Source organism: Salmo trutta, chromosome 38 (assembly GCF_901001165.1).
Source record: "Salmo trutta chromosome 38, fSalTru1.1, whole genome shotgun sequence".
NCBI lineage: Eukaryota > Metazoa > Chordata > Actinopteri > Salmoniformes > Salmonidae > Salmo > Salmo trutta.
Genome location: NC_042994.1, coordinates 5,209,642 through 5,235,032, shown reverse-complemented (window position 1 = coordinate 5,235,032; position 25,391 = coordinate 5,209,642). Strand labels below are relative to the sequence as shown.

Below are 25,391 nucleotides of genomic sequence, written 5' to 3'. Positions count from 1 at the left end.
ATTTCCTTACCTATGTGTCCAGGGAGAGGTGAGTGTGGTCGAGGGAGAGTGGGTGATGTACTGGTTAGAATGAGGCTCTTCCGGTTACTGGTCCGGCAACTAGAACACACACAGCCACAAACACACAGGCCATCATTATCTGAAACACAGTCAAAGAGGTGATAACGTCACCATCTAACAGCATCTACCACTCTTAACGTAATATCTATGAGAAAGTCGGGTGTGATCGTGTGTACTTTCATGTGTGTGTGTGTGAGTGCGTGTTTGTGTGGCTGTGTGCTTCTGAGCTTGAACGCATGTGTGTGTGTAAGCGTGTGTGCGCTTCTGTGTGTAAATGTGTGTATGCATGCTCATACAAATTGGGCCAGAGAACATGGTGTATTGAAGTCAGCCCACCACGTGGGGAGAGAGCCAAAGCAACAAAGCCTTGTGGATCACACACACAAACACACACACACACACACACACCACGAGCCACGGCAACAAAGACTTCCAATTTCCTTCACTGTCAACTTCGACGAGACACCTCTCATGCGAGATAATGATGGGAGCGAGGGAGAGATGGAGAGAGAGAAGGAGAGGGGCAGGTAATGATGTGTTGAGATTATCATATAAATGAGGATTAACCCTCCTGATGCAAGAGAAAAAAACATGGACACACACACTGAGTGTGACACAGATGGTGTTATGCGGGAGGAGGGCTTTAAAAGGTGTGATTCTACCATAACAACCATACTTCCTGTAGTCAGGGAACCGTAAGTAACAGTGTTATGTTGTAGTTGGCTGAAATCCCTCACTAATATCTATTCTCCATATTATACACCACTATCAACATAGGAGAGAAATATGGTATAGCCTTGAAAAATCACCCACAGTAGACTGTTCCCTTTCTCCTCCTTCTCCTCGACCTCCTTCCTCTATCTCTGGTCGACCAATGGTGACTCACTACACTGTATTCCCCACTAATAATGACTCCCGAATAACGACTTACACCACAGTCAGCATAGCACAATAGTAACAGGAATATGGCATACTGTATGACCCCCAGTAAAAATGTCACTTTTCTCCTCTGTGTGTGTGTGTGTATGTGTGTGTGCGTGTCAAGTCTGTTTCGGTTGCTCTGCCAGATCGCTCCAGTGTGCTGGTTTTGAAGGGTAGCTGTCAGCCAGATGAGAAGCGGTAGGGAGCTGCACAGCGCTAACACAGCATGACAAAGACCTGGGCTAGGCTTGTTCCACATTGCATCAGATAGCATGCTGCTCTATACAGCTGGGATGTAAATTACACACACACGCATGAGCAGGTCAGTACACGACACACATTCACCCTACGTACGCACGCACGCACGCACATGCACGAGCGGTATACGTACATGTCTGAAACAGGAGGACAATTTCCATAATGCATTGATGCATTTCAAATACAGCACTCCCTCCCCCCCTCCTCCCCTCCTCCCTCCCCCCCCCCCCCCCCCCTCCTCCCCTCCCTCCCCCCCTCCTCCCTCCTCCCTCCCTCCCCCCCTCCTCCCTCCCCCCTCCTCCCTCCCTCCCCCCCCTCCTCCCTCCCCCCTCCTCCCTCCCTCCCCCCCTCCTCCCTCCCCCCCTCCTCCCTCCCTCCCTCCACTGCCATATCTGTTCTTTTTTTTTATTCTCATGTGTTTGTTCCTCGTCAGAACAGCTAACACAAGGAAACAGCCAAAAACCACCTAGTGATCTCTCTCTGTGTCACTCAGGCACCAGGAGAGGCTTGTCAAGGAACTCACACACACATTTGGAGAGAAGGGGTGGTGAAATATTTAAGGGAAATGCATTAGGCTTGGTTTTGGAAGTGGCTTAACACCATTACACTCCAACTCTCTGAGGACTGGAGAAGAACCAGACAAAAATACTGAGAGACAGAGAGAGAGTCATCCCAGTCCTTGCTCTCCTTTATCTTTCTATTTGATCTTTTTTTCATCTTACATGTTTATTTAAATTTGGTTGGTTAATAGTATATTAACCTTCACAATTGATCACACAATCAATAATACAGTGTAGAATACACAGTACTTAAATTGGCCAATGTTAACATGACCTTTAAATGTGTCATTATCTTAATGATGAATCTAGTTTCTTTATGAAGGAGGACTGTCTGGGACTTTATGGGTTCAGACTGGTCCCTCTAAGTGGGATTCTATGTAACGCTGAACGTCACTGTCCTCTCCTGTGGCTTGATTAAATGAACTCTCTAACCCATATATAGAGATAGAGAGAAGGGGTGGGATGGGGAGGAGAGGAGGGGGGGAGAGAGGGGGAGTACGTGTGACAAAGAAATCGAGTGTGTGAGAACAAGTGAGAGAGAAAGGAGAAAGAGACTACCAGGGTTGAGAATAATGAGTGAAGGAGAAGAATAGAGATACCTCGTTTTATTTCTTCAGAGTTCAGTTCCACTACATTAGACGCTTAGCCTGAGAATGAATTCAAGTGATGAGTCATCCACAGACCTAACTGGAACTATGTTCAGGCGATGACATGCTGTGTCTTTCATACCGTTTCTCATGACTATAGTCTGACGGAAAAAGATCTGCGATAGAGCTGACAAATGAAAAATTGAAGGAAACATGGGAAAGAGGGAGATGAATATAGAGAGGCAGGGGTGAAAGAGAGAAATGGAAAGGAAAAGAAGACAAGTGTGTGTGTTTTCTCTCTCCTCTCTGGTGTTGCTGAGTGACAGGGTAAATCTCAGTCACGGTTATGGTCATGTAGTGTGGGCTCAGCCGCTCTCCATCTGGTTTAGATTGTGTGTGTGTGTGTGTGTGTGTGTGTGTGTGTGTGTGTGTGTGTGTGTGTGTGTGTGTGTGTGTGTGTGTGTGTGTGTATGCTGCTGGCTTTATCCCAAGACCACCATAAAATCAAGAGCAGTGTCCTTACTATATCACACAACATAAAGGTTTTGATAGCATATCATATGGCATTTCTGTTCACCTTGTTGATTGAGGTGGACAAACATTTTCAGCATGATCGCGTTCAGTTTGGTTTATCCTTAATGCCCAGTCTCCAGACTAGACACATCTCTAGACAGCGTTAGCTACATCTGTCAGAATTGAATTGAATCATTCATTTATTTAACCAGGTAAATAAATGAGGAATACATTCTTCCTTGCTTCGTTCTGCAATGACCCGTCCACGAAGCAGTAAGGGGTGTGTGTGTGTGTGTGTGTGTGTGTGTGTGTGTGTGTGTGTGAGGCTGGGTGTACACGGTTACTATAGCAACACAAACGAGTCACACAATATACTACTCATGTGAGCGGCGAAAACATCTCGAGCTGGTTTCCCTTTTCTACAAGTCCCATTGATACACAAACAGCGTCCAGCCCCTTCCTTACTGTAACAATACTGTAGTTACAATAACAGGTCATTATTATTCCTTTCTTTAATAGGATCCCCATTAGGTGTAATGAAACAGCAACTACTCTTCCTGGGGTCCACAGAGAACATGACATAATACAGAACATTAATAGACCAGAACAGGTCAAGGACAGAACTACATTTAAAAACAGCACACATAGTCTACATATCAATGCATACACACAATATCTAGGTCAAATAGGGGAGTTGTGCTGTGAGGTGTTGCTTTATCTGTTTTTAAAAAAAAAAACTGGTTTGCTGTTCATTTGAGCAATATGAGTTCTATGCAATAATGGCTCTATATGATACTGTACACTTTCTTGAATTTGGTTCTTGAATTTGGGGGCTGTGAAAAGACCCCCGGTGGCATGTCTGGTGGGGTAAGTGTGTGTCAGAGCTGTGTGTGTCAGGGCTGTCGAAAGGAGCGGACCAAGGTGCAGCGTGTTTGTAGTTCCACATTTTATTAAATCCATGAAACCTTGCAAAACATAAGTAACTGAAATTGACAAAACAACAAACCGTGACGCAGAGAGAAACAAACACTACTCAAAATATAACAACCCACAAAACCCAGGAAGAAAAACCCCTACTTAAATATGATCTCAAATCAGAGGTAACGAGGACCAGCTGCCTCCAATTGGAGATCAACCCAAAAAACAACAACATAGAAATAGAAAAACTATAACTTAAACGTAGAAATAGAAAACATAGAAAAACACAAAACACCCCCTGTCACACCCTGACCTACTATACCATAGAAAATAACCTCTTACTATGGTCAGGACATGACAGTGTGTAAATTGACTATGCAAACTATTTGGAATTTTCAAAACATTAATGTTTCTTATAAAAAGAAGAAGTGATGTGGTCAGTCTCTCCTCAACTCTTAGCCAAGAGAGACTGGCATGCATAGTATTAATATCAGCCCTCTGATTGCAATGAAGAGCAAGACGTGCCGCTCTGTTCTGGGCCAGCTGCAGCATAACTAGATCTTTCTTTGCAGCACTCGACCACGACTGGACAACAATCAAGATAAGATAAAACTAGAGCCTGCAGGACTTGCATTTTGGAGTGTGGTGTCAAAAAAGCAGAGCATCTCTTTATTACGGACAGACCTCTCCCCATCTGAACAACTATTGAATCTATATGTTTCGACCAATCTAAGGGAACACCAGGTCTAGAACTTACTTTATACTTTGCACTCTGACTTTATGACATTTGACCCACATCCCATCTCAATACATGACCCTTGAACTTCTATGACATCACATTATACTAAAACATGCAGATGAAACATCAAATAATCTGGTGTGTGGGCAGTTTCATAAAACATCATAATCTGTCATATAAAGCGTTTTAATCTACTGTATCATAATCCATTTAATCCAGATGTCAGGCTCAGCCAGTAGCAGGCAAGCAGTCAGCCGGTGGCAGTCAATCAGTCAGTTTGATAGTCAGTCAGTAGTTGACAGTAGTGTTAATTAACAGCCAGTCAGTAGTGTTGTCTGTCTTGTGTGATCTGTGATTTCTAGACATCAATAACCCATGCTGTGTCTTCTGACTCTTTACCTCATGAGGTCACACTGTAATAAAAATCCCATTTGGTAAAACATGATGATGAAGCAGCAAATCTGCTGTGTGGGCAGCAGTTCATAATCCATGATAATCTACTGCATCACTTCACCAGGCTACAAACTCTTCCGGTGGCAGGCAGTCAGTCACTCCGACAGTATTTGACAGTAGAGTTGCCAGTCAGTGTGTGGTTGTGTGATTTATAGAGAATCAATGGCCCATGCAGTCTCTGTCTGTCTGTCTGTGGGTTCTGGTGATCAGTCAGAGTAACAGCGGAGAAAGCTGTGATAACAACTGATGAGAAAAAAGGCCAAATGGCAGTGTGTGTGTGTGTGTGTATGACTAAATCAAAAGTTCTCCCATGTCACCCCGCTCCTCTGCACACTCCACACTGGCTTCCAGTCGAAGCTCGCATCCACTACAAGACCATGGTACTTTCCTACGGAGCAGCAAGAGGAACTGCCCCTCCCTACCTTCAGGCTATGCTCAAACCCTACACCCCAACCCGAATACTCTGTTCTGCCACCTCTGGTCTCTTGGCCCTCCCAACTGTACAGGAGGGCAGCTCCCGCTCAGCCCAGTCAAAGCTCTTCTCTGTCCTGGCACCCCAATGGTGGAACCATCTTCCCCTGAAGCTAGGACATCAAAGTCCTGCCCATCTTCAGAAAACATTTGAAACCCTACCTCTTCAATGAGTATCTTTGGAAGGTTAACAGAAGCCTGATGCTGGTGGCAGGAAAAAGAGGGACCGACTGTTTGATATCTCAACCCATCCTCGGTGCCATGTTGCACTGCGCTTGCTGTCCAGGAGAACACAGACAACACTGTGGAGGCCCGGCTCTTATGAAGACTCAACTGATCCAGGATCGCCAGAGTTCTAACTATCACTGTTGTGGCTGAACCGACAAAGGAGTCAGTGACTTTTCCCAGGTCATATCCATAGACTTGCGCTCCATGTCGACGATGAAGTCAAGAACAAAGTGGACGCGGCGGAGCTCCCTTATGTGAAGATGCTGAACAGAGTCCTGCCCCAGGACACCAGGATTCTCGACTGGTCACCTGCTGCTCAGGGATTCAGTGCACGCTGCGACTGTCAGTCCAGAACATACCGGTACTAGTACTTCCCATGCGGTGCTCTGGATGTAGTGTTGATGGCAGCGGCTGCCAAACGCTATGAGGGCACCCACGACTTCCGCAACCTGTGCAAGGAGTGCTGCAGTTCCAGAGGACCATCCTGTCTGCCAAGGTCCAGTCTGTCCAGCAAGCTCACCCTACCATGCCCACTGCCACAGACCCATAAGATCTATCATATTTGAGATCAAAGGACTGGCCTTTCTCTATCACCAGGTGCGGTGCATGATGGCTGTGCTGCTGATTGGCCAGAAGCTGGAGGCTCCAAATATAGTGGATCAAGTCCTGGATGTGGAGAAGAATCTCAGGAAGCCCATGTACAGCATGCTGGTGGACTTTCCCTTGGTGCTGTTCCACTGCCATTTGAGGTGTTGAGCTGGCGCAGTGAGGCTGAAGAGGTGAACCACTCCCTGGCCACGCTGCAGCAACACTGGACCCAGATAGCAGTCAAGACCCAGGTCCCTTACTATAACAGAGATATGTGGTTGTACCACCTAGCTATTTTAAGATTTAAGTCGCTCTGGACAAGAGCGTCTGCTAAATGACTAAAATGTAAATGTAATGGAAAGTCAATGGAACACGTAGCTAAAATATCACGGCTCAGTTCCATCTGTCTTAGCCTGGAACTCACTGTGATGCTCTCACAGCCTCTCTCTTTTAAATCTGCCTTTGAAAGAGGACGAGCGTGAAACCTATTCTCTATTCTGTGAAAGAGAAGGTAACCCACTGGGCACATCACATCCTTTCAATGTGGAAAATTGGGTCATATTTGGTAGATACGCATCAATAAGATTCCAACCTATTTTCGCCCACTCAAAACGACAGCCAAACGTTTGTTGAATTCCCAATGTGTTATCACTATGCTTTCAACCATCTAAAAGCACAACCAAATTCTAATGGAAATTCAATGTCGGATTTTTGGTTTAGTTGTCACCTAAATGTGTTATCACTGCGCTTTCAACCATTTAAAAGCACAATAAAGTTCAAATGGGAATACAATGTCAGATATTTTGTTTATTTATACAACAACTTAATATTATTTTTTATATTATTTTTTGGATGTGTTATCACTGTGCTTGATCTAATAGCACAACCAAATAACCTGGATTGCAGTTAGTTGAGATTGCATTAAAGTACATGGTGCAAGTGATCAATGCAGTAAAGCCTTACATCAGGCTATTTACTGTCTTACAAAAGTAATATAGAATTCTGTTTGGTTGACAACGCAACCAAATATCAACATTTAAAGGAGAAGTATCTGCTGCTTGGATAGTTCCATCTGAGCCACTGGCTTAATCCTGTTCTTTAACTTTTATTTTTGGTTGAGATGGAGACGTGAATCCAACATATCATTTGTTAACTTGTCGACAAGGTAATAGGCTATTTACCGTATTGAAAAAGTGAAATTGAATTGTGTTTGATTGTCAACGCAAACAAATATCAACTTTTGAAGGAGATCTTCTGCTTGTTTAGCTCCATCTATGCCACTGAGTCTGGTATTTTATTCCAGTTTATCTACAAATGAATAATTGATCTGTTGGCGTCACGTCTCCATTTCAACCCAAAATGTATGTTTAGGAATAAATCAAATCAAATTTTAAATGCACTTTAAATACAGTTTGATTTGATTTAATCCTATTCTTTAACTTGTATTTTTGGTTGAGATGGAGATGTGAATCCAACATATTTATGATTAACTTGTAAATTCTATTTGAAATTAACCAGAGCTTGAAACCCAAGGCCTTTATTTATTGGCTATTTTTAGTTGAATCCTGAGCTGAATTTATAGAATAGCTGTTGATGACTTCCCAAATGTTATATGATTGATATGTATGATAAGTATGGTTAGAGTTAATTTGCTCTGTTGAACCAACCCTTTGGAATGACTTCGAAAGCAAGTGAATCTTTTAAAACCGATTAAGGATCGGATCCTTTTTTTCAATTTTCACCTAAAATGATATACCCAAATCTAACTACCTTTAGCTCAGGACCTGAAGCAAGGATATGCATATTCCTGATACCATTTGAAAGGAAACACTTGGAAATGTGGAAATGTGAAATTAATGTTGGAGAATATAACACATTAGATCTGGTAAAAGATAATACAATATATTTTTTTGTACCATCATCTTTGAAATGCAAGAGCAAGGCCATAATGTATTATTCCAGCCCAGGCACAATTAAGATTTTGGCCACTAGATGGCAGCAGTGTATGTGCAAAGTTTTAGACTGATCCAATGAACCATTGTATTTCTGTTCAAAATGTTGTATCAAGACTGCCCAAATGTGCCTAATTGGTTTATTAATAACTTTTCAAGTTCATAACTGTGCACTCTCTTCAAACAATAGCATGGTATTCTTTCACTGTAATAGCTACTGTAAATTGGACGGTGCAGTTAGATTAACAATAATTGAAGCTTTCTGCCAATATCAGATATGTCTACATCCTGGGAAATGTTCTTGTTACTTACAACCTCATGCTAATTGCATTAGCATATGTTAGCTCAACCTTCCCGAGGGGGTCCCACCAATCTTGTAGAGGTTAGGTGGAGATTTCACAACAATAATTCTCACGATAGCAGGTCGTAGTCAGTGACAAATATCAAAAATAAGCTGGGCTTGGTTAAAACCCTGGATGTGAGACCAAAGGGATAGCTGCAGATCAATCAACACTCCAGTAAGAGATGCTGTCCAGCCTATTGCATTCTTATAGTGGATATTACCTTGAAGATCTGACGTTGTTTCAAAGGTACACTATATATACAAAAGTATGTGGACACCTCTTGAAATTAGTGGATTTGGCTATTTCAGCCATACCTGTTGCTGACAAGTGTATAAAATCAAGCACACAGCCATGCAAACTCCATAGACAAACATTGGCAGTAGAATGGCCTTACTGAAGAGCTCAGTGACTTTTAACGTGGCACCGTCATAGGAACTTGACTGGCCTGTACAGAGCCCTGACCTCAACCCATCAAACACCGCCTAATCGCCTGACCTCACTAATGCTCTTTTGACTAAATGGAGCAAGTCCCCGCAGCAATGTTCCAACATCTAGTGGAAAGCCTTCCCAGAGTAGTGGAGGCTGTTATAGCAGCAAAGGGGGACCAACTCCATATTAATGCCCATGATTTTGGAATGAGATGTTTGACGAGCAGGTGTCCACATGCTTTTGGTCATGTAGTGTACAAATTCAACATAGTTTGTCTGTGTTGAAAATTGGTTACAATGATGACATGTGTTTGAAATTTTGAGGGAAACAGTTGAGGGACAATTTACCCACAAAACAACGTAGTTGATGACTTTTTTAAAATCCAATGTATTTTCCTCGTAGATTCCAAATCACAATATGTTGACAAATTACATTTAAAAAACATTGCGAGAAACAGAGAGGGGGACTGACAGAACAAGAAAAAGAGTAAGGAAGAGACATAAAAGGGGAGGAAAGAACCATGAAGAGAATAAGGGGGAGGATGACATGTAGAGGGAATGATAGCTAGTTAGAGGAGAGCTGCATGTTTCTCCAAATAGTAGAGCAACCAATCCTGTCGTTGTTTCCTACTGTACCCAATCTGGTGGCTGTCACCAGGTCAAAGGTCAAATCAGTGGTAATGACTCGTGTGAAGAGCGATTATCCCCTGTGCAGGCCCCTCACTGGCACACTGCCATTATAGTCTCACATATGAGTGCACAAACACACACACACACACACACACACACACACACACACACACACACACACACACACACACAGGATACCAACTGAGCGTATTGTGCTCTTTGTGTGGGGAACAGTGAATAAAGTAGAGAGAACAAAAGAGTAAAAGAGAAAGTGAAAGGTGAGAGTGCACCACTTCTCTTCTCACATCATTTCATTTCTGTCAATTGCAGAGCAGACAATATTTTATTTACTCTACAATCATAGGAAGATACTGACATTGACACTTCTGATGCAAACACACCGACCCATCCACCCACACAATCCTTGGACGACAAACCAGCTTGTGTTTAAGTTCACTATGTTTTGTGGTCTGGTTAATTGCTTTCTAAATAACTGCTCAACATGACTATATGACTATAGTTCCTATACCAAGGCCATGTCCACAGAGACGACACACAGAGGACAGCTACCATTACGTGAAGACAAACAGTGTGTGTGTGTGTGTGTGTGTGTGTGTGTGTGTGTGTGTGTGTGTGAGAGAGACTTAATGGATGTCCATAGATACTGTATGGGCAGCATGGTGATCTGTAGTTTCAGTAGTCCTACATTTTATGTAACCGCAGTTAAAAGAAGATGAAACAGAGACTGGATGTCTTCCCATACTGCGTGTCTCACGGAGGGTGGGATATGAACACATTTGAAATAGGACAAATATAAGCACCCACCAAATTATTATAATAATTATTATATTGATGATTATTATCATTATTATAATGATAATTATTCTTATTAAAGGGACTGCTAGTCCAGTATATCATAGTAGACTGTTCTAAAGACTATGTGTAGTAATTCCCAACCCATCTATACGGGTATATCATCATGGTGGACAGTGTGTGTGTGTGTGTGTGTGCCTCTGTATGTTTGTGTGCGTACGGGTCTATACAGTGAGCATGAGTGTGTGCTGATGTAACGTTAGTGTCGTCTTCTGCATGCTGAGTCACAGGGCAGACAGGACACCATGCAGACCTTTCTGATCGTTAGAATATTGATCGACCCGAGGCAATTTCCTGTCAGGTGACCTTTCTATGACACTCCGGGTTTCTTAATGTTTACCGCTGTCTGATGTGAAGCAGTGAAAGAGGTCACAGTCAAGCCACAATATGAAGTTTGTGTGTCAGTCAATCACTATTGTCTATTGACTTTCTCTGACACTTACTCGGGATTTCTTAAAGGGGGACTGCAACATTTACAGCTGTCTGGAGTCAAGAAACTGAGTCAGGGAAAGGGAGGGAGGAAGGGGGGTATAGAAAAACTCAGTCAGAGAAAATGGAGGGAGGGGGGTAGAAAAACTAAGTCAGGGGGAGGAAGGGAGGGAGGGAAACTGAGTGAAGGAAAAGGGAGGCCAGGCGGAAGGGAGAAGAAAGATAAGACAAAAACGTCAATGAAAATCCGAGTGCTCCAACCTTCCCATCTAGACCAATTTAGTGAGAAACATTGTAAAGTCCTTTGAGGGCCTACGCCTGCTCACAGCAGGGTGTTCTTTCACATCCACTGATAAAAGGGAAGGAAGACATGGACCGTGTCCCAAATGGCAACCTATTCCCTATACAGTGCACTACTTTTGACCATGACCCATAGGATCTGGTAAAAAGTAGTGCACTATGTAGAGAATAGGATGCCATTTGGGATGAACACATGTTGTCCCCTTTACACTATAAAACAAGGATGCCGACAGACAGAGAAAAGTCTGGCCCTGCTAGATAGCTACAGTCAGACCTGGGTTCAAATACTATTTAAAATCAGGTAAAATACTTTGATTGTTTGCCTGCCTGGAGTGCCAGATGGACAGGGTTTAAAGTATTGGGATTATTCAATCAAGCACAGATGAAGTATTTTAAATTATTTCAAATAGTACTTGAACCCAGGTCTGGTAGCTACATCATCTAGGAGGATGTCTGTCTCTGTCTGTCTATCTAGCTATTTCTCTGTCTGTTTGTCTGTCTAGCTACAGTAGCTAGCATGGCGACAAGACATGACAACTCTGGCCTGTAGGTCTGCCTGTCTGTCTATTTAAGATGACGGGGCCTGGAGCTGTCTGAGAGAGAGAGTAGCCTTCCAGGGGAGTTCTAGTTAGGAAACACATCAGTGAGTCTGACTACAACACATCTGGAGCCCAGGCTGTTAAACCAAAATATACTGACTGAGCTAGCCACGACGGAAGCTAGCAAAATGCTACAGCTAGCACACTTTAACAGTAATAGGATAGTCCATAACAGTGATATTAGGTCCATGTCATAGCTCCACAGATGTAGAAAGGCCTATAGATATTTTTCTCAAAAATGAAAGGACTATCATGACCCTTTATAAAGGTGATATGCCTCTTTAAGAAACTATTTTTGTTATGTTATTGTTATGCTTTTGAAACAATGGGTGGGCAACTGCGCTCTATTATAGTCTTTAATTCAAAATGATGTCAGTCACAGGCGCGTAGGTTTAAAACAAACAGAATAATGAAAAGGCTATGTTATGCCTTGTGGTCATACTGTGGGCCTGAGGCAGTCGGTTACCACGTTTGAACTCTCCTATCATGATTTATGACAAAGTTATGTAGGATATTCTTGAGGTGTCAAAGCGTGCCTTCAAGGCAGCCATAGTGACACAGCAGAATCAGAAGCGAATTGAGGCACTGAAATATCTTTACTGTAATATCTATTGACTGAACTGAGGTAAATGTTTTCCCCCTTTTGAACGGTCCTATTATTACTGATGACAAGGTTAGGCTTTTTTTAGGTGTAAAAAATAAAACGTGTCTTCGAGGTAGAGTGACACAGCAATCATCAGAAGCTTGGAGGGACAGTGCTATCTTGTGTACTGTGTATTGACTGAAAGCTATATTGAGCTGAGACTGGGAGGTGGTGCATTGAATCAGCTATAGCTTTTGTTAACAGACCCTTATGCAGGCAGGGGGGCTACATCCCAAATGGCACCCTATTCCCCATAGTGCACTACTTTTGACTAGGGCCCATACGGTGGCAGTGCACTCTCTAGGGAATAGGGTGGCATTTGAGACCCTCACAGGGTAAATGACCTGGAACTATTACCTCGTTAAAATATAATTGTCTACGTTCCCAATGTCACCCTATTCCCTATGTAGTGCACTATTTTTGGCCAGGACCCATAGGGAATAGGGTGCTGTTTGGGACACAGAAGCAGACAGTGTCATACACACCAAGTCTAAAGGACATTTAATATCATTATTGATGATGCGTATGGTTAAGTGGTTGTCAAATCCTCCACTACGGAAAACCATGTTCTTTGAATAATACATTTATGTAAAATACTGTACTAGTGTATATTAACACTAATACTTTTCTTATTATGACAATGATTGAATTATAATGCTTAGCCTTGGAACATGGACTCCTTACCATCAACAAGCCACATACGCTACAGTCAGTTGTTTAAAGAACAAAAATAGGACAGCACTCCGGATAATAAACTTAAATGAACATATTTTTATTACCACGGGTATGAGCCTTTCCTCAACGTGCATGAGGCAACAGCAATCAATATCACCACAATTCGACAAGTACCCAGCACCTGATCTAAGTTTATATAAGGTGGAGTGGAGCACATTGTTTATCTTTACAGTCAGTTGTTTACCATATCTGTCACGAATCCCACCGAAGGCGGTTCCCCTTCCTGTTCGGGCGGTGCTAGGCGGTCGTCGTCACCGGTCTACTAGCGGCCACCGATCCCTTTTTCCCTTTTCGGTTGGTTGGGTCTGATTGTTTTCACCTGTTCCTTGTTGGGGTTTGATTAGGAGCTATTTAAGCTGGAAATGCCCGCTTGCTGTTGTGCGGGCTTGTTTCTCCTGTGTAGTGTTGGTGGATGTGTTTATTTGCTTTTACGCAGTACTGTAGTGGGTCCTGTTTTGGCCCGGTCTGGGTTTTGCGCCTAGTGTATTTTGGCGTGACCGTATTCAGTCCTGTATTAAATTGCATTCGTCCTACCCTCTGCTCTTTGCGCCTGATTCCTGCACCCACGCGTTACAATATCAATGTTGTGAAATCCAGATGGATAAGAAGATTATTACTCAGCTATCATGATGAGAAACCAAGTAATTACCAGTACACTGAGTCACTAATGGTTTTGGGGGAGCTAGTGTGTACACCTGCTATCCAAAAACACCCAAAGTGATGTACTCCCTGCGCTCTGTTTTGACTACTGCCCACCTGCTAGTACAGAGGTAGGATATTAAGCAGGAAAATAATCCTGCAGCAACAGGAAAGGTGAATTATTAAGTGGATTATAATGAATGGTTGATACATTTTTCGTGAGGGGAAATCAAGTCTGTTAAACATTTCCTCCAGCAACAGGATGATCAAATTAAGATCCTACATCTGTAGCAGTCAGATTCCAATAGCGCACAGAGAGAACTACACCAATCTGCTTTCACGTTAGCTAGTCTGCTAGTGTACGTAGCTTAACACAGAGGAGAGAAGGCTCTGTGCATAACCACAACATCAATAGCATTGATTGACTGGGGGCGTAGGGTTAACAACATGGTGGCACACAACTGATATGACTGCAATGTAAATCTGGACTTCAACCACGTTGCAATGTAAATCTATAGAACACACACCTGATGAGGGGTTACATACAAACACACTCTTTCTTTCTCTTGTTCCCTCTTTCCTCTATACTAGCTTTCAAATGACATTCTTTGAGGAAGACAGAAAAGAGAGAGCGCGAGAAAGAGAGATCGAGAGAGAGAGAAAGAGAGAGAGAATGAATTTTGAGTATAGCTAAATTTTGAGTACATCTAAAAATAAAAGAATAAAGAGTGGAAGAAAAACTAAAGAAAAGAGAGAGTCTGTTTAGAGTGCTGAGTTAACCCCAGTGGGCTGCTGTTAAATGTAGGCCCAGACTGTACCTCAGGCTCTGCCTTTCATTTTACACCCCACTCCTTCTTCCCCTCTCCTGTTCTACACTCCTCCTCCGCTTCGTTCTATCTATCCTTCCGGGCACGGGCACAAAGCATCTTCCTTCTCTAATTGAGACAGCTTGAGAGAGTCGGCCAAGAACGAGCGGCTTGCAAACACACACACACACACACACACACACACACACACACACACACACACACACACACACACACACACACACACACACACACACACACACACACACACACACACACACATGCAGGCAGACAGTGACACACACACAAGCACGCACACACATACTGTACATAAACACTGATATACCCTGATAAGAACATAAGACACACTACCACCCACGTTATGCTAGAAGCTACACACATAAACATGCCTTGCATGACAAGTAAGTACAACAAATCTCTGACCTACTACATGGAGTGTCATTTAATGAAGATTATCATCATCAGATCAGAGAACAATGTTTCCTCCTGGGGGAGATTCATACAAAGAGATTACAGAGATGGAGCTGTAGAAGAAACCTTGAGACAGGGTGCTGGAGGTATTATCACACACACACACACACACACACAGAGAGATGCACACACAAGAGATGCACACACACACACAGAGATGCACACCCACACACACACACACACGCACACAGATGCACACACACACACACACACACACACAGAGAGAGAGATAGAGAGACACACACACACACTGCTGCCATCGGACAAAGGGATTTATACTAATCCTCCTATGAGCAGATGAGATGAAGTCGGAAATAAAACGCTGCAGGACAACTGGGATTGTGTACTATGGCAGATAGAGAGAGAGGGAATGATGGGAGGGAGGGAATACAAAATAGTGGTAGAGATGGGGAAGGCGCTCTAACCCAGACACCACAGTATATATAGCACAGCATTGACCCTCCCTTACAGAAGCCTCTAACCCAGACACCACAGTATATATAGCACAGCATTGACCCTCCCCTACAGAAGCCTCTAACCCAGACACCACAGTATTTATAGCACAGCATTGACCCTCCCCTATAGAAGCCTCTAACCCAGACACCACAGTATATATAGCACAGCATTGACCCTCCCCTACAGAAGCCTCTAACCCAGACACCACAGTATATATAGCACAGCATTGACCCTCCCCTACAGAAGCCTCTAACCCAGACACCACGGTATTTATAGCACAGCATTGAATCCTATCTCTGACAAGTGGCTAGGCCACTGACCAGACACAAACCTCCAGAGTCCTGTGTATGACTGCCTGTTTGTGTGTGTAACATGTCTATCAATCATCTACAACAGTGTTTCCCAACCCTGGTCCTCCAGTTCCCCCAACAGTACACATTGTAATCCTGGACAAGAACACCTGATTCAACTTGTCAACTAATCATCAAGCCCTCAATGAGTTGAAGGAGGTGTGTTTGTCCAGGGCTATACTAACCTGGAGGACCAGGGTTTGGAAACACTGACCTACAACATCCCAAATACATGTGCATCACCAACACGCTCACCAAGGGAGGTTCATTACATCATATGGAACAGAGAAAATCATGCACACATGCGTGCACACTTAGGGTTAAGTGCTCAAGGGCACATCAACAGATTACTCACCAAGTCGACTCGGCATTCGAACCGGCGACCTTTCAGTTACTAGCCCAACACACTGAACTGCTAGGCTACCTGCCGCCTCATGCCTCATTATACTTGTGATGACTTCTTGGGGACCAACAATTGATTCCCATTCAAAATCCTATCTTCCCTAAACTCTAACCCTAAACCTATCCTTAAACCTAACCCTAATTCTAACTTTAACCCTAACCTAACCCCTAAGCCTAAAATAGCCTTTTTAAAAGTGAGCACAGGCAAAATGTCCTCCCTTCTCTGAATTTTAGTTGCTTTACTATTCTTGTGAGGACTTGGTGCTCACAAGTATAGTAAAACACACACACACACACACACACACACACACACACACACACACACACACACACACACACACACACACACACACACACACACACACACACACACACACACACACACACACACACACCAGTGCCAATACGAGACAGAGGGACAACTGTGACACAGCATGAGAGCTGGCCGGAGGTTGACAACCATCAAAACAACAACAACAACAACACCTTTATTAAACCTCCACCTAATGCTATGACAAGACAGAAAGAAAGGGAGATGAAACCAGGTCCACGGTGAGAGACAGAGAAATAAAGAGAGAGAGAGATTCAGAGAGCTTTGCGGTTAACGTTATCACTACACAGAGAGACAGGGGGTGACACTAGAAAATAACTGAGAGAAGACAGACCGATAAGCAACGAGATAAAAGGAGAGAGAAAGACGGATGACATTAGGTCTACAGTAGAAGGGAAAAAAACAGAGAAGCTCTGCCATTACCTTTTCGTGCGTCGAAACATGTTGCTACAGGATGTGCTGTGCTGCTTTGGCAAACCCACAGGAGACTAGCTGAGCCACACAGACAGACAGACACACAAGCAGCTAGGCAGTCAAGAGGTTGAATACACACTCCACAGCACCAGCATGGCAGCCTGACGGGGAGTGTGTGTGTGTGTCAGAGAGAGGGAAAGAGAGAGGGTGGAGAGGAAATGTCAGCAGAGCTACAGACAGCGAAAGAGAGAGAGAGAGAGCGATAGAGAACGAGAGAGGGAGAGCGTGACAGAGAGGAGAGAAAAAGAGGGAGGGAACAGACTGCCTTGCTTCCCTCTCGGAAAGAGGGAGGATTCCGGGGCTGCTCTCAAGGGCAGGAAGTGTAGAACGATGGAGGGGGGGGTATAGAGAGTAATAACAGCAGGGATGTGTGTGAGTGTGAAAGCTATCTGAGGGAGGAGAGCAGAGAGCAGTGGACTGTGGACTAATGTAAATGACAAGACAGAGGAAGAGAGAGCAAGAGAGGGAGGGAGGGAGGGATGAGGTGACAGCTTGGTGTGTGTGTGTGTGTGTGTGTGTGTGTGTGTGTGTGTGTGTGTGTGTGTGTGTGTGTGTGTGTGTGTGTGTGTGTGTGTGTGTGTGTGTGTGTGTGTGTGTGTGTGTGTGAGATGACAGCAGCACGGGTGGGCAGCTACCAAAACAGAGACTGGTACTTATTGGAAAGCTTGAAACAGCAATTGCAGTAGGAATCGAATGACAACAGCAATAGGATATGTCATTTTGTACCTTACCCCTCTCCTCCCTTACCCCTCTCTTTCATTCCCCTACCTCCCTCTCCTCTCATCTCTTGCTCTCTCTCCTTCCTCCCTCCCTCCCTCTCTCCAACAAACAACCACCCTGCCATTTCATAAAATCCTTCCTTTTCTCCAACAACTGTATGATGATCTGTGACATCATACATTTGCACTAGATATTGCAGAAAGGAGCATTGAGTGCAACAACACTACACACACTGCCAAGGAAAAACGTAATCATGAGGACACACACACTGCCAAGGCAAAACGTCATCATGAGGACACACATACTGCCAAGGAAAAACGTCATCATGAGGACACACATACTGCCAAGGAAAAACGTCATCATGAGGACACACATACTGCCAAGGAAAAACGTCATCATGAGGACACACACACTGCCAAGGAAAAACGTCATCATGAGGACACACATACTGCCAAGGAAAAACGTCATCATGAGGACACACATACTGCCAAGGAAAAACGTCATCATGAGGACACACATACTGCCAAGGAAAAACGTCATCATGAGGACACACATACTGCCAAGGAAAAACGTCATCATGAGGACACACACAAGTGCACTGGCACACGGACACACACACACACACACACACACACACACACACACACACACTCGACAAAATAATTAAACAAATCCGACAGTCCAATTGCAATACTACACACACACACACAAAAACACACACAGTCAAGGGAGAACGTCATAAGATAGGAACAGAGAGCACAAAATGATTCAACAAATCTTATCCACATAGCAAATAAGATGATACTAAATGCTGACCAGGACTGACAGTTGCACAGCAATGCTGATGGGACTAATTCAAAAATAGATGTCCCTCTAATGTAGACTAGGGCTGCATCCCAAACGGGACCCGATGGGCCCTGGTCAAAAGTAGTGCACTATATAGGGAATAGGGTGCCATTTGGGACACTACCTAGTAGGGTGTCTGAGCTGAGAGATAAAGGCTGTGGCTGAAATATACAAGAGGGGGAGACAGCACTCGTGCATATCAGTGAAGGGAGGTTAATACGGTTGCAAAATTCAGGTAACTTTCCAAAAATCCCCAGGTTTTCCAGATATCCCAGAATCAGGAAGGAATAAGCAGGTAATCCGGAACCTCAAACCAGGATTTATGGACACTAATGATGACTAATGTACAAGTATGTGTGTATCTGTACTGCTTTGCTAACATGGTAGTTTGGGAAACACAGTAAGCAAAGATACAGAGAGACAGAGGGAGGAGTCTGATCTTACAGAGAGAGAGAGTGACACTGGGAAAGCGACAGAGGAGTACCTAGCTTCACCCATGTTCAGTGTCCTGTTGTGACATCTGCTGCCCTGAGGTAAAGGTCAGAGGTCATGGACAACACCCACCAGGAAGTGACCTGACATGGTGGGAAGGGTCACCGATCACCATGATGATAAAAACATATTGTGAGTCACTGGTCCTTAGACCAACTTCAATTTGCTTACTGCCCCAATAGATCCACAGACGATGCAATCGCCATCACTCTGCACACTGCCCTATTCCATCTGGACAAGAGGAATACCTATGTACGAACGCTGTTTATTGACTATAGCTTAGCATTCAACACCATAGCACCCTCCAAGCTCATTATAAAGCTTGAGGCCCTGGGTCTGAACCCCGCCCTGTGCAACTGGGTCCTGGACTTCCTGACGAGCCTGCCCCCAGGTAGTGAAGGTAGGAAACATCACCTCCACTCCGCTGATCCTCAACACTGGGGCCCCACAAGGGAGCGTGCCCAGCACCCTCCTGTACTCCCTGTTCACCCATGACTGCGTGGCCAAGCACACCTCCAACTCAATCATCAAGTTTGCAGACGACACAACAGTAGTAGGCTTGATTACCAACGATGACGAGACAGCCTACAGGGAGGAGGTGAGGGCTCTGGGAGTGTGGTGCCTGGAAAATAACCTCTCACTCAACGTCAACAAAACAAAGGAGAAGATTGTGGACTTCAGGAAACAGCAGATGGTGCACCCCCCTATCTACATCGACTGGACCGCAGTGGAGAAGGTGGAAAGCTTCAAGTTCCTTGGCGTACACATCACTGACAAACTGAAATGGACCACCCACACAGACAGTGTGGTGAAGAAGGCGCAACAGAGCCTCTTCAACCTCAGGAGGCTAAATACATTTGGCTTGTCACCTAAAACCCTCACAAATTTTTACAGATGCACAATTAAAAGCATCCTGTCGGGCTGTCGGCCAAAAAGATCATCAAGGACATCAACCACCCGAGCCACTGCCTGTTCACCCCGCTATCATCCAGAAGTAGGGCTGGGCGATAAATATTTTTTTCCCCCCGATATATTCGAGTTTATGTTTTAGCTCGATATGGAAAATGCCTGTATCGCAAGAATTGAGGTTTTGTTATAACGTTGTAACGTTTTACAAATGCAGCATCTCACGGTCTCTTCTCTGTCAGCCCAATGTCGAATCATGTCCCAATTGCACGCCGACACGTGCACAGAGCTTATCCACCAATCACAACCCTAGACAGCCTTTCACAAATTGTAACCACACCGTAGAAGTGTAGCGACAGTAAGAGTTCCACCAAAATGGAAAGTGAGGAAGCCAGCTCAGCCTCTCGTGAGGATGAAATCGTCCCCAAAAAGGGCAGCAATGTTTTTTTAGTAATATGGAAGTGCTACGGATTTAAGAGGTCTGATGTTCAGCAAATGAATGTCCTGTGCAAAATGTGCAGCAGTAATACCAACCCCTTCCATTACCTGCAACTGAAACATGCGGTGGAATGGGAGGAATGCGTGAGACTACGCAATGCTGATTCCAGTCGCCCGTTTCCCAAAACGTCTGCCGCATCCTTTTCAAACATAATCCCTTATGACAAGAAATGTTTGAGGTGAAAGGAGATAACGGATGCAATCTTTACAGTAGAAAAGCTAGGCTTTAAAAAGCTGCTAGGTACAGTTGACCACAAATATCAGCTGCCAAGCCGCAAGTATTTCACGGAAGAAGCCCTGCCACGATTATACACTGCTACCCGCGAAAGAGCCGCAGAGAAGCTGGCTAGTGTTTCTTATTTTTCCACCACAGCCAATCTATGGTCGAGCAGAACAACAGAGCCATACCTAAGTTTGACAGTCCACTACATAAATGAAGACTGGAAATTGCAAAATGTCTGCCTCCAGATGTCTTACTTCCCTGATTATCATACAGGTGAAGTAATAGCTCAGGGTCTCAAAGGCTCTCTGGCATCGTGGAAGAATAGAGAAGATCGACAGGTGTGCATGACAACTGACAGCAGGAGCAACATGATAAAAGCATTGCGCTTGAACAACTGGACCTGCCTGCTGTGCTTTGGGCACAGGTTTCAACTTGCCATCGGTAAGTGTGACATTGGATAATTAAAGTGAATTCAAAAAAGTTATGTTCAGGCCAGCTGTAGGCTAATGTGCTTGTAGTTGTCATTCTGCCAATCCAATAGCAAATAACCACAGGCTGTTTTAATTATAACAACAAATTAACTAAATGAATACATTTTCAATCAAAATTATTTGATCAATTACATATTCAAACAGCTAGTGGTCAAACATTTCCTAAACAATAGAATAGACGTGTGGGTGTGTGATGTTCATATGTTTTGCACAAATAGACCTTGAGGCCTTGTTTATTTTTTATTTTAATAAAGAAAATTACGTTAATAATTATGTCTTGGCCTTTTTTCATTTGTTTAGAGAAAAACAAGAAATCGAGATATATATATCGTGAATCGTCCAAACCTCTGAAAAGAAATGTACTTTTAGGCCATATCGCCCAGCCCTATCCAGATGGCAAGGTCAGTACAGGTGCATCAAAGCTGGGACTGAGAGACTGAAAAACAGCTTCTATCTCAAGGCCATCAGACTGTTAAACAACCATCACTAACACATTAGAGGCTGCTGCCTATAGGTATAGACTAGAAATCACTGGCCACTTTAAGTAATGGAACACGAGTCACTTTAATGTTTACATATCTGGCATTACTCATCTCATATGTATATACTGTTTTCTATACTATTCTACTGTAGCTTAGTCTGTTCCGCTCTGACATCGCTCGTCCATATGTATATAGTCTTAATTAATTCCTACTTAGATTTGTGTGTATAGGGTATATGTTGTGTAATTTGTTAGATATTACTGCACTGTCGGAGCTAGAAGCACAAGCATTTCCCTACACCTGCAATAACATCTGCCAACAACGTGCATGTGACCAATAAAATTTGATTTGGGTCATTTAAACATAGCGTAAATACCACACTGATAGTGACTCACTCACTGGCCACTCAAACCCTTGTCCAAATTGATTACTAGAAAATGTCACACACACACAGATAAATACCAGACATGTCAACGAGTCCGGAAGATGTCACACACAACAAATACCTCAGCTTTTTGAAATGCCTAACACCTCCAGACAGCATACGTGCCCAGAGGCAGAACAGGAAAGACTGCAGACTGCAGAGCACGCAAAATCAAACAAAATGCAAATGAAATGCTTTTTGAAAAACGCCTCTGCAAATGCTTTATATTCATTCCGTATTCATATCATATTAATTTCACCCATACAATAACAGGTACCTTCTGTGCTACAATGGGATTTTACAGTAAATGTGATTTATTGAGATAAATCTATGTGGCTAACATACACACAGCACAGCAGCTAGCTAGGCCTAAATGCCACAGTGGCATAACAGCCAGTAGCCACAGATTCAAATCCAGAGAAAATAAATTTTAGCATTTACCAGCAATACTACTCTAAATCCATCTCTACAGGTATAGAGGAGGGAACTCACTATCTACTCCTATAAAAGGTGAGGATATTTAAAACTAGTGCTGGCAAAAATTGCCAAAATATATCACCGTATTTTTTTTAAATTGACGGTATGACAATATTTGACAGTATTTATGATTTTAAATTATTACATTTCTAAATGTTCTTTATAAGTAGTGCATGACCTTAGGGTGGCAAAACATACATTCTAAGTGATGTCAATGGGTCCTTCTCCATTCTGATTGTTTTATACTGTTAAATTCAACTTCAACCCAAAATATTTTTTTGCATTTTCATACATTTCTGCATTTCCTGCACTCATTTGAGATAATTTCCACACTGCCATGTAGGGCTGCACGATATGGGCTAACAATCTAAACCTGATTTTGAACCAAATGTTGCAATAGCGATTTTACTTATGATTTAGAGCAAAACACTTGGGTTATATGTTGGAATCATGGAAATAGAATGATTATTCTAATTCTATAGATAGAATACAGTTGAAGTCGAAAGTTTACATAGACCTTAGCCAAATACATTTAAACTCAGTTTTTCACAATTCCTGACATTTAATCCAAGTAGAAATTCCCTGTTTTAGGTCAGTTAGGACCACCACTTTATTTTAAGAATGTGAAATGTCAGAATGATAGTAGAGAGAATGATTTATTTCAGCTTTTATTTCTTTCATCACATTCCCAGTCGGTCAGACGTTTACATACACTCAATTAGTATTTAGTAGCATTGCCTTTAAATTGTAGCCATTTGACTAGATGTTCAGGAGTCTTATGGCTTGGGGATAGATGCTGTTTAGAAGCCTCTTGGACCTAGACTTGGTGCTCTGGTACCGCTTGCCGTGCAGTAGCAGAGAGAACAGTCTATGACTTGGGTGGCTGAAGTCTTTGACAATTTTTAGGGCCTTCCTCTGACACCGCCTGGTATAGAAGTCCTGGATGGCAGGAAGCTTGGCCCCAGTGATGTACTGGGCCGCACGCACTACCGTCTGTAGTGCCTTGCGGCCCAACTTGCTAAGAAAAGACAAACTAGCTGTTTGCAGATGTAAGCAACACAAACTAATAGTGTAATTATAGAACACTAGTGGATTTATATTAAGAAGCAAAGTTAACAGCAATGTTGTCATCAACATTGTTGCATGTGCTGCATTGACCATGCAGACTGAACTCAAGTGTCTCCTGGTCAAGGAAAAACAAATGCGCTCCTTGTAACGATTGTCGTCGGGAGACGAGGAAGCGGACCAAAACGCAGCTGGGAGCGAATACATGTTTATTTAACACACTAGAATTAAACATGTACACAAAATCAAGGAAAAACTGCCAATACGTTACGTACTCAAATAACGAGACAACAACCCACAAACATCGTGGGGGAAAAGGAACTTAAATGTGATTCCCAATCAGACTTCACAAGCGACAGCTGTCTGATTGGGAAATCACCCCCGAGCCCAACATAGAAATAAAACACAAAGAAAGGCTATAACCAAAACATAGAAAATAAAGCATAGAAATGCCACACCCTGACCAAAATAGCAGAGTTCACCTGGTCAGGGCGTGACAGTACCCCCCCTCCAACGGTGCGTACTCCCGGCGCACCAAACTAAAGTCTATTAGGGGGGGGACCCGGGTGGGCGCCTCACCCTCGGTGGAGGCTTTGGCCCCGGGCGTGTTTCTCCCCCTGCCTCCACCCTAGCCCTACCCCTCTGGCCCGGACTGGACCACTGTGGAGCGGCATGCTCAGGCTCCGGAGCGGAGCCGCCGACCGGAACATGATTGGGCACCGGTGGACCAGACACGGGCCGTGCCGGACTGTGGACACGCACCGTGGGCTTGGTGCGGGGAACAGGAACGGGCCGGACAGGACTGTGGACACGCACCGTGGGCTTGGTGCGGGGAACAGGGACGGGCCGGACAGGACTGTGGACACGCACCGTGGGCTTGGTGCGGGGAACAGGGACGGGCCGGACAGGACTGTGGACACGCACCGTGGGCTTGGTGCGGGGAACAGGGATGGGCCGGACAGGACTGGGGACACGCACCACTAACCTGGTGCGGGGAGCAGGGACGGGCCGGACAGGACTGGGGACACGCACCACTAACCTGGTGCGGGGAGCAGGGACGGGCCGGGCCGGACTGGGGACACGCACCACTAACCTGGTGCGGGGAGCAGGGACGGGCCGGACAGGACTGGGGACACGCACCACTAACCTGGTGCGGGGAGCAGGGACGGGCCGGACAGGACTGGGGACACGCACCACTGACTTGGTGCGGGGAGCAGGGACGGGCCGGACCGGACTGGGGACACGCACCACTGACTTGGTGCGGGGAGCAGGGACGGGCCAGACAGGACTGGGGACACGCACCACTAACCGAGCAGGGACGGGCCGGACAGGACTGGGGACACGCACCACTAACCTGGTGCGGGGAGCAGGGACGGGCCGGACAGGACTGGGGACACGCACCACTAACCTGGTGCGGGGAGCAGGGATGGGCCGGACAGGACTGGGGACACGCACCACTAACCTGGTGCGGGGAGCAGGGACGGGCCGGACAGGACTGGGGACACGCACCACTAACCTGGTGCGGGGAGCAGGGACGGGCCAGACAGGACTGTGAACACGTACTGGTGACCTGAAGCGTGGAGCCGGT

General features: G+C 44.5%; 1 protein-coding gene across 4 annotated transcripts in view; it reads right to left on the bottom strand.

The window, feature by feature from the left end:
* LOC115177864 (microtubule-associated serine/threonine-protein kinase 1-like) overlaps positions 1–25,391 on the bottom strand; it is a 44,871-nt gene that overhangs the window by 2,055 nt on the left and 17,425 nt on the right. For 3 of the 4 annotated variants that reach the window (XR_003872519.1, XM_029738857.1, XM_029738858.1), the window contains exon 3: positions 11–99. Coding sequence is in view for 3 of the 4 variants with exons in the window: in XM_029738857.1 (XP_029594717.1) it covers positions 11–99 (89 nt within the window). In the remaining variant the exon portion in view is untranslated. Of the gene's footprint in view, positions 1–10; positions 100–17,128; positions 17,352–25,391 lie in introns of those variants that run through there. The other variant, XM_029738860.1, reaches the window with a different exon arrangement.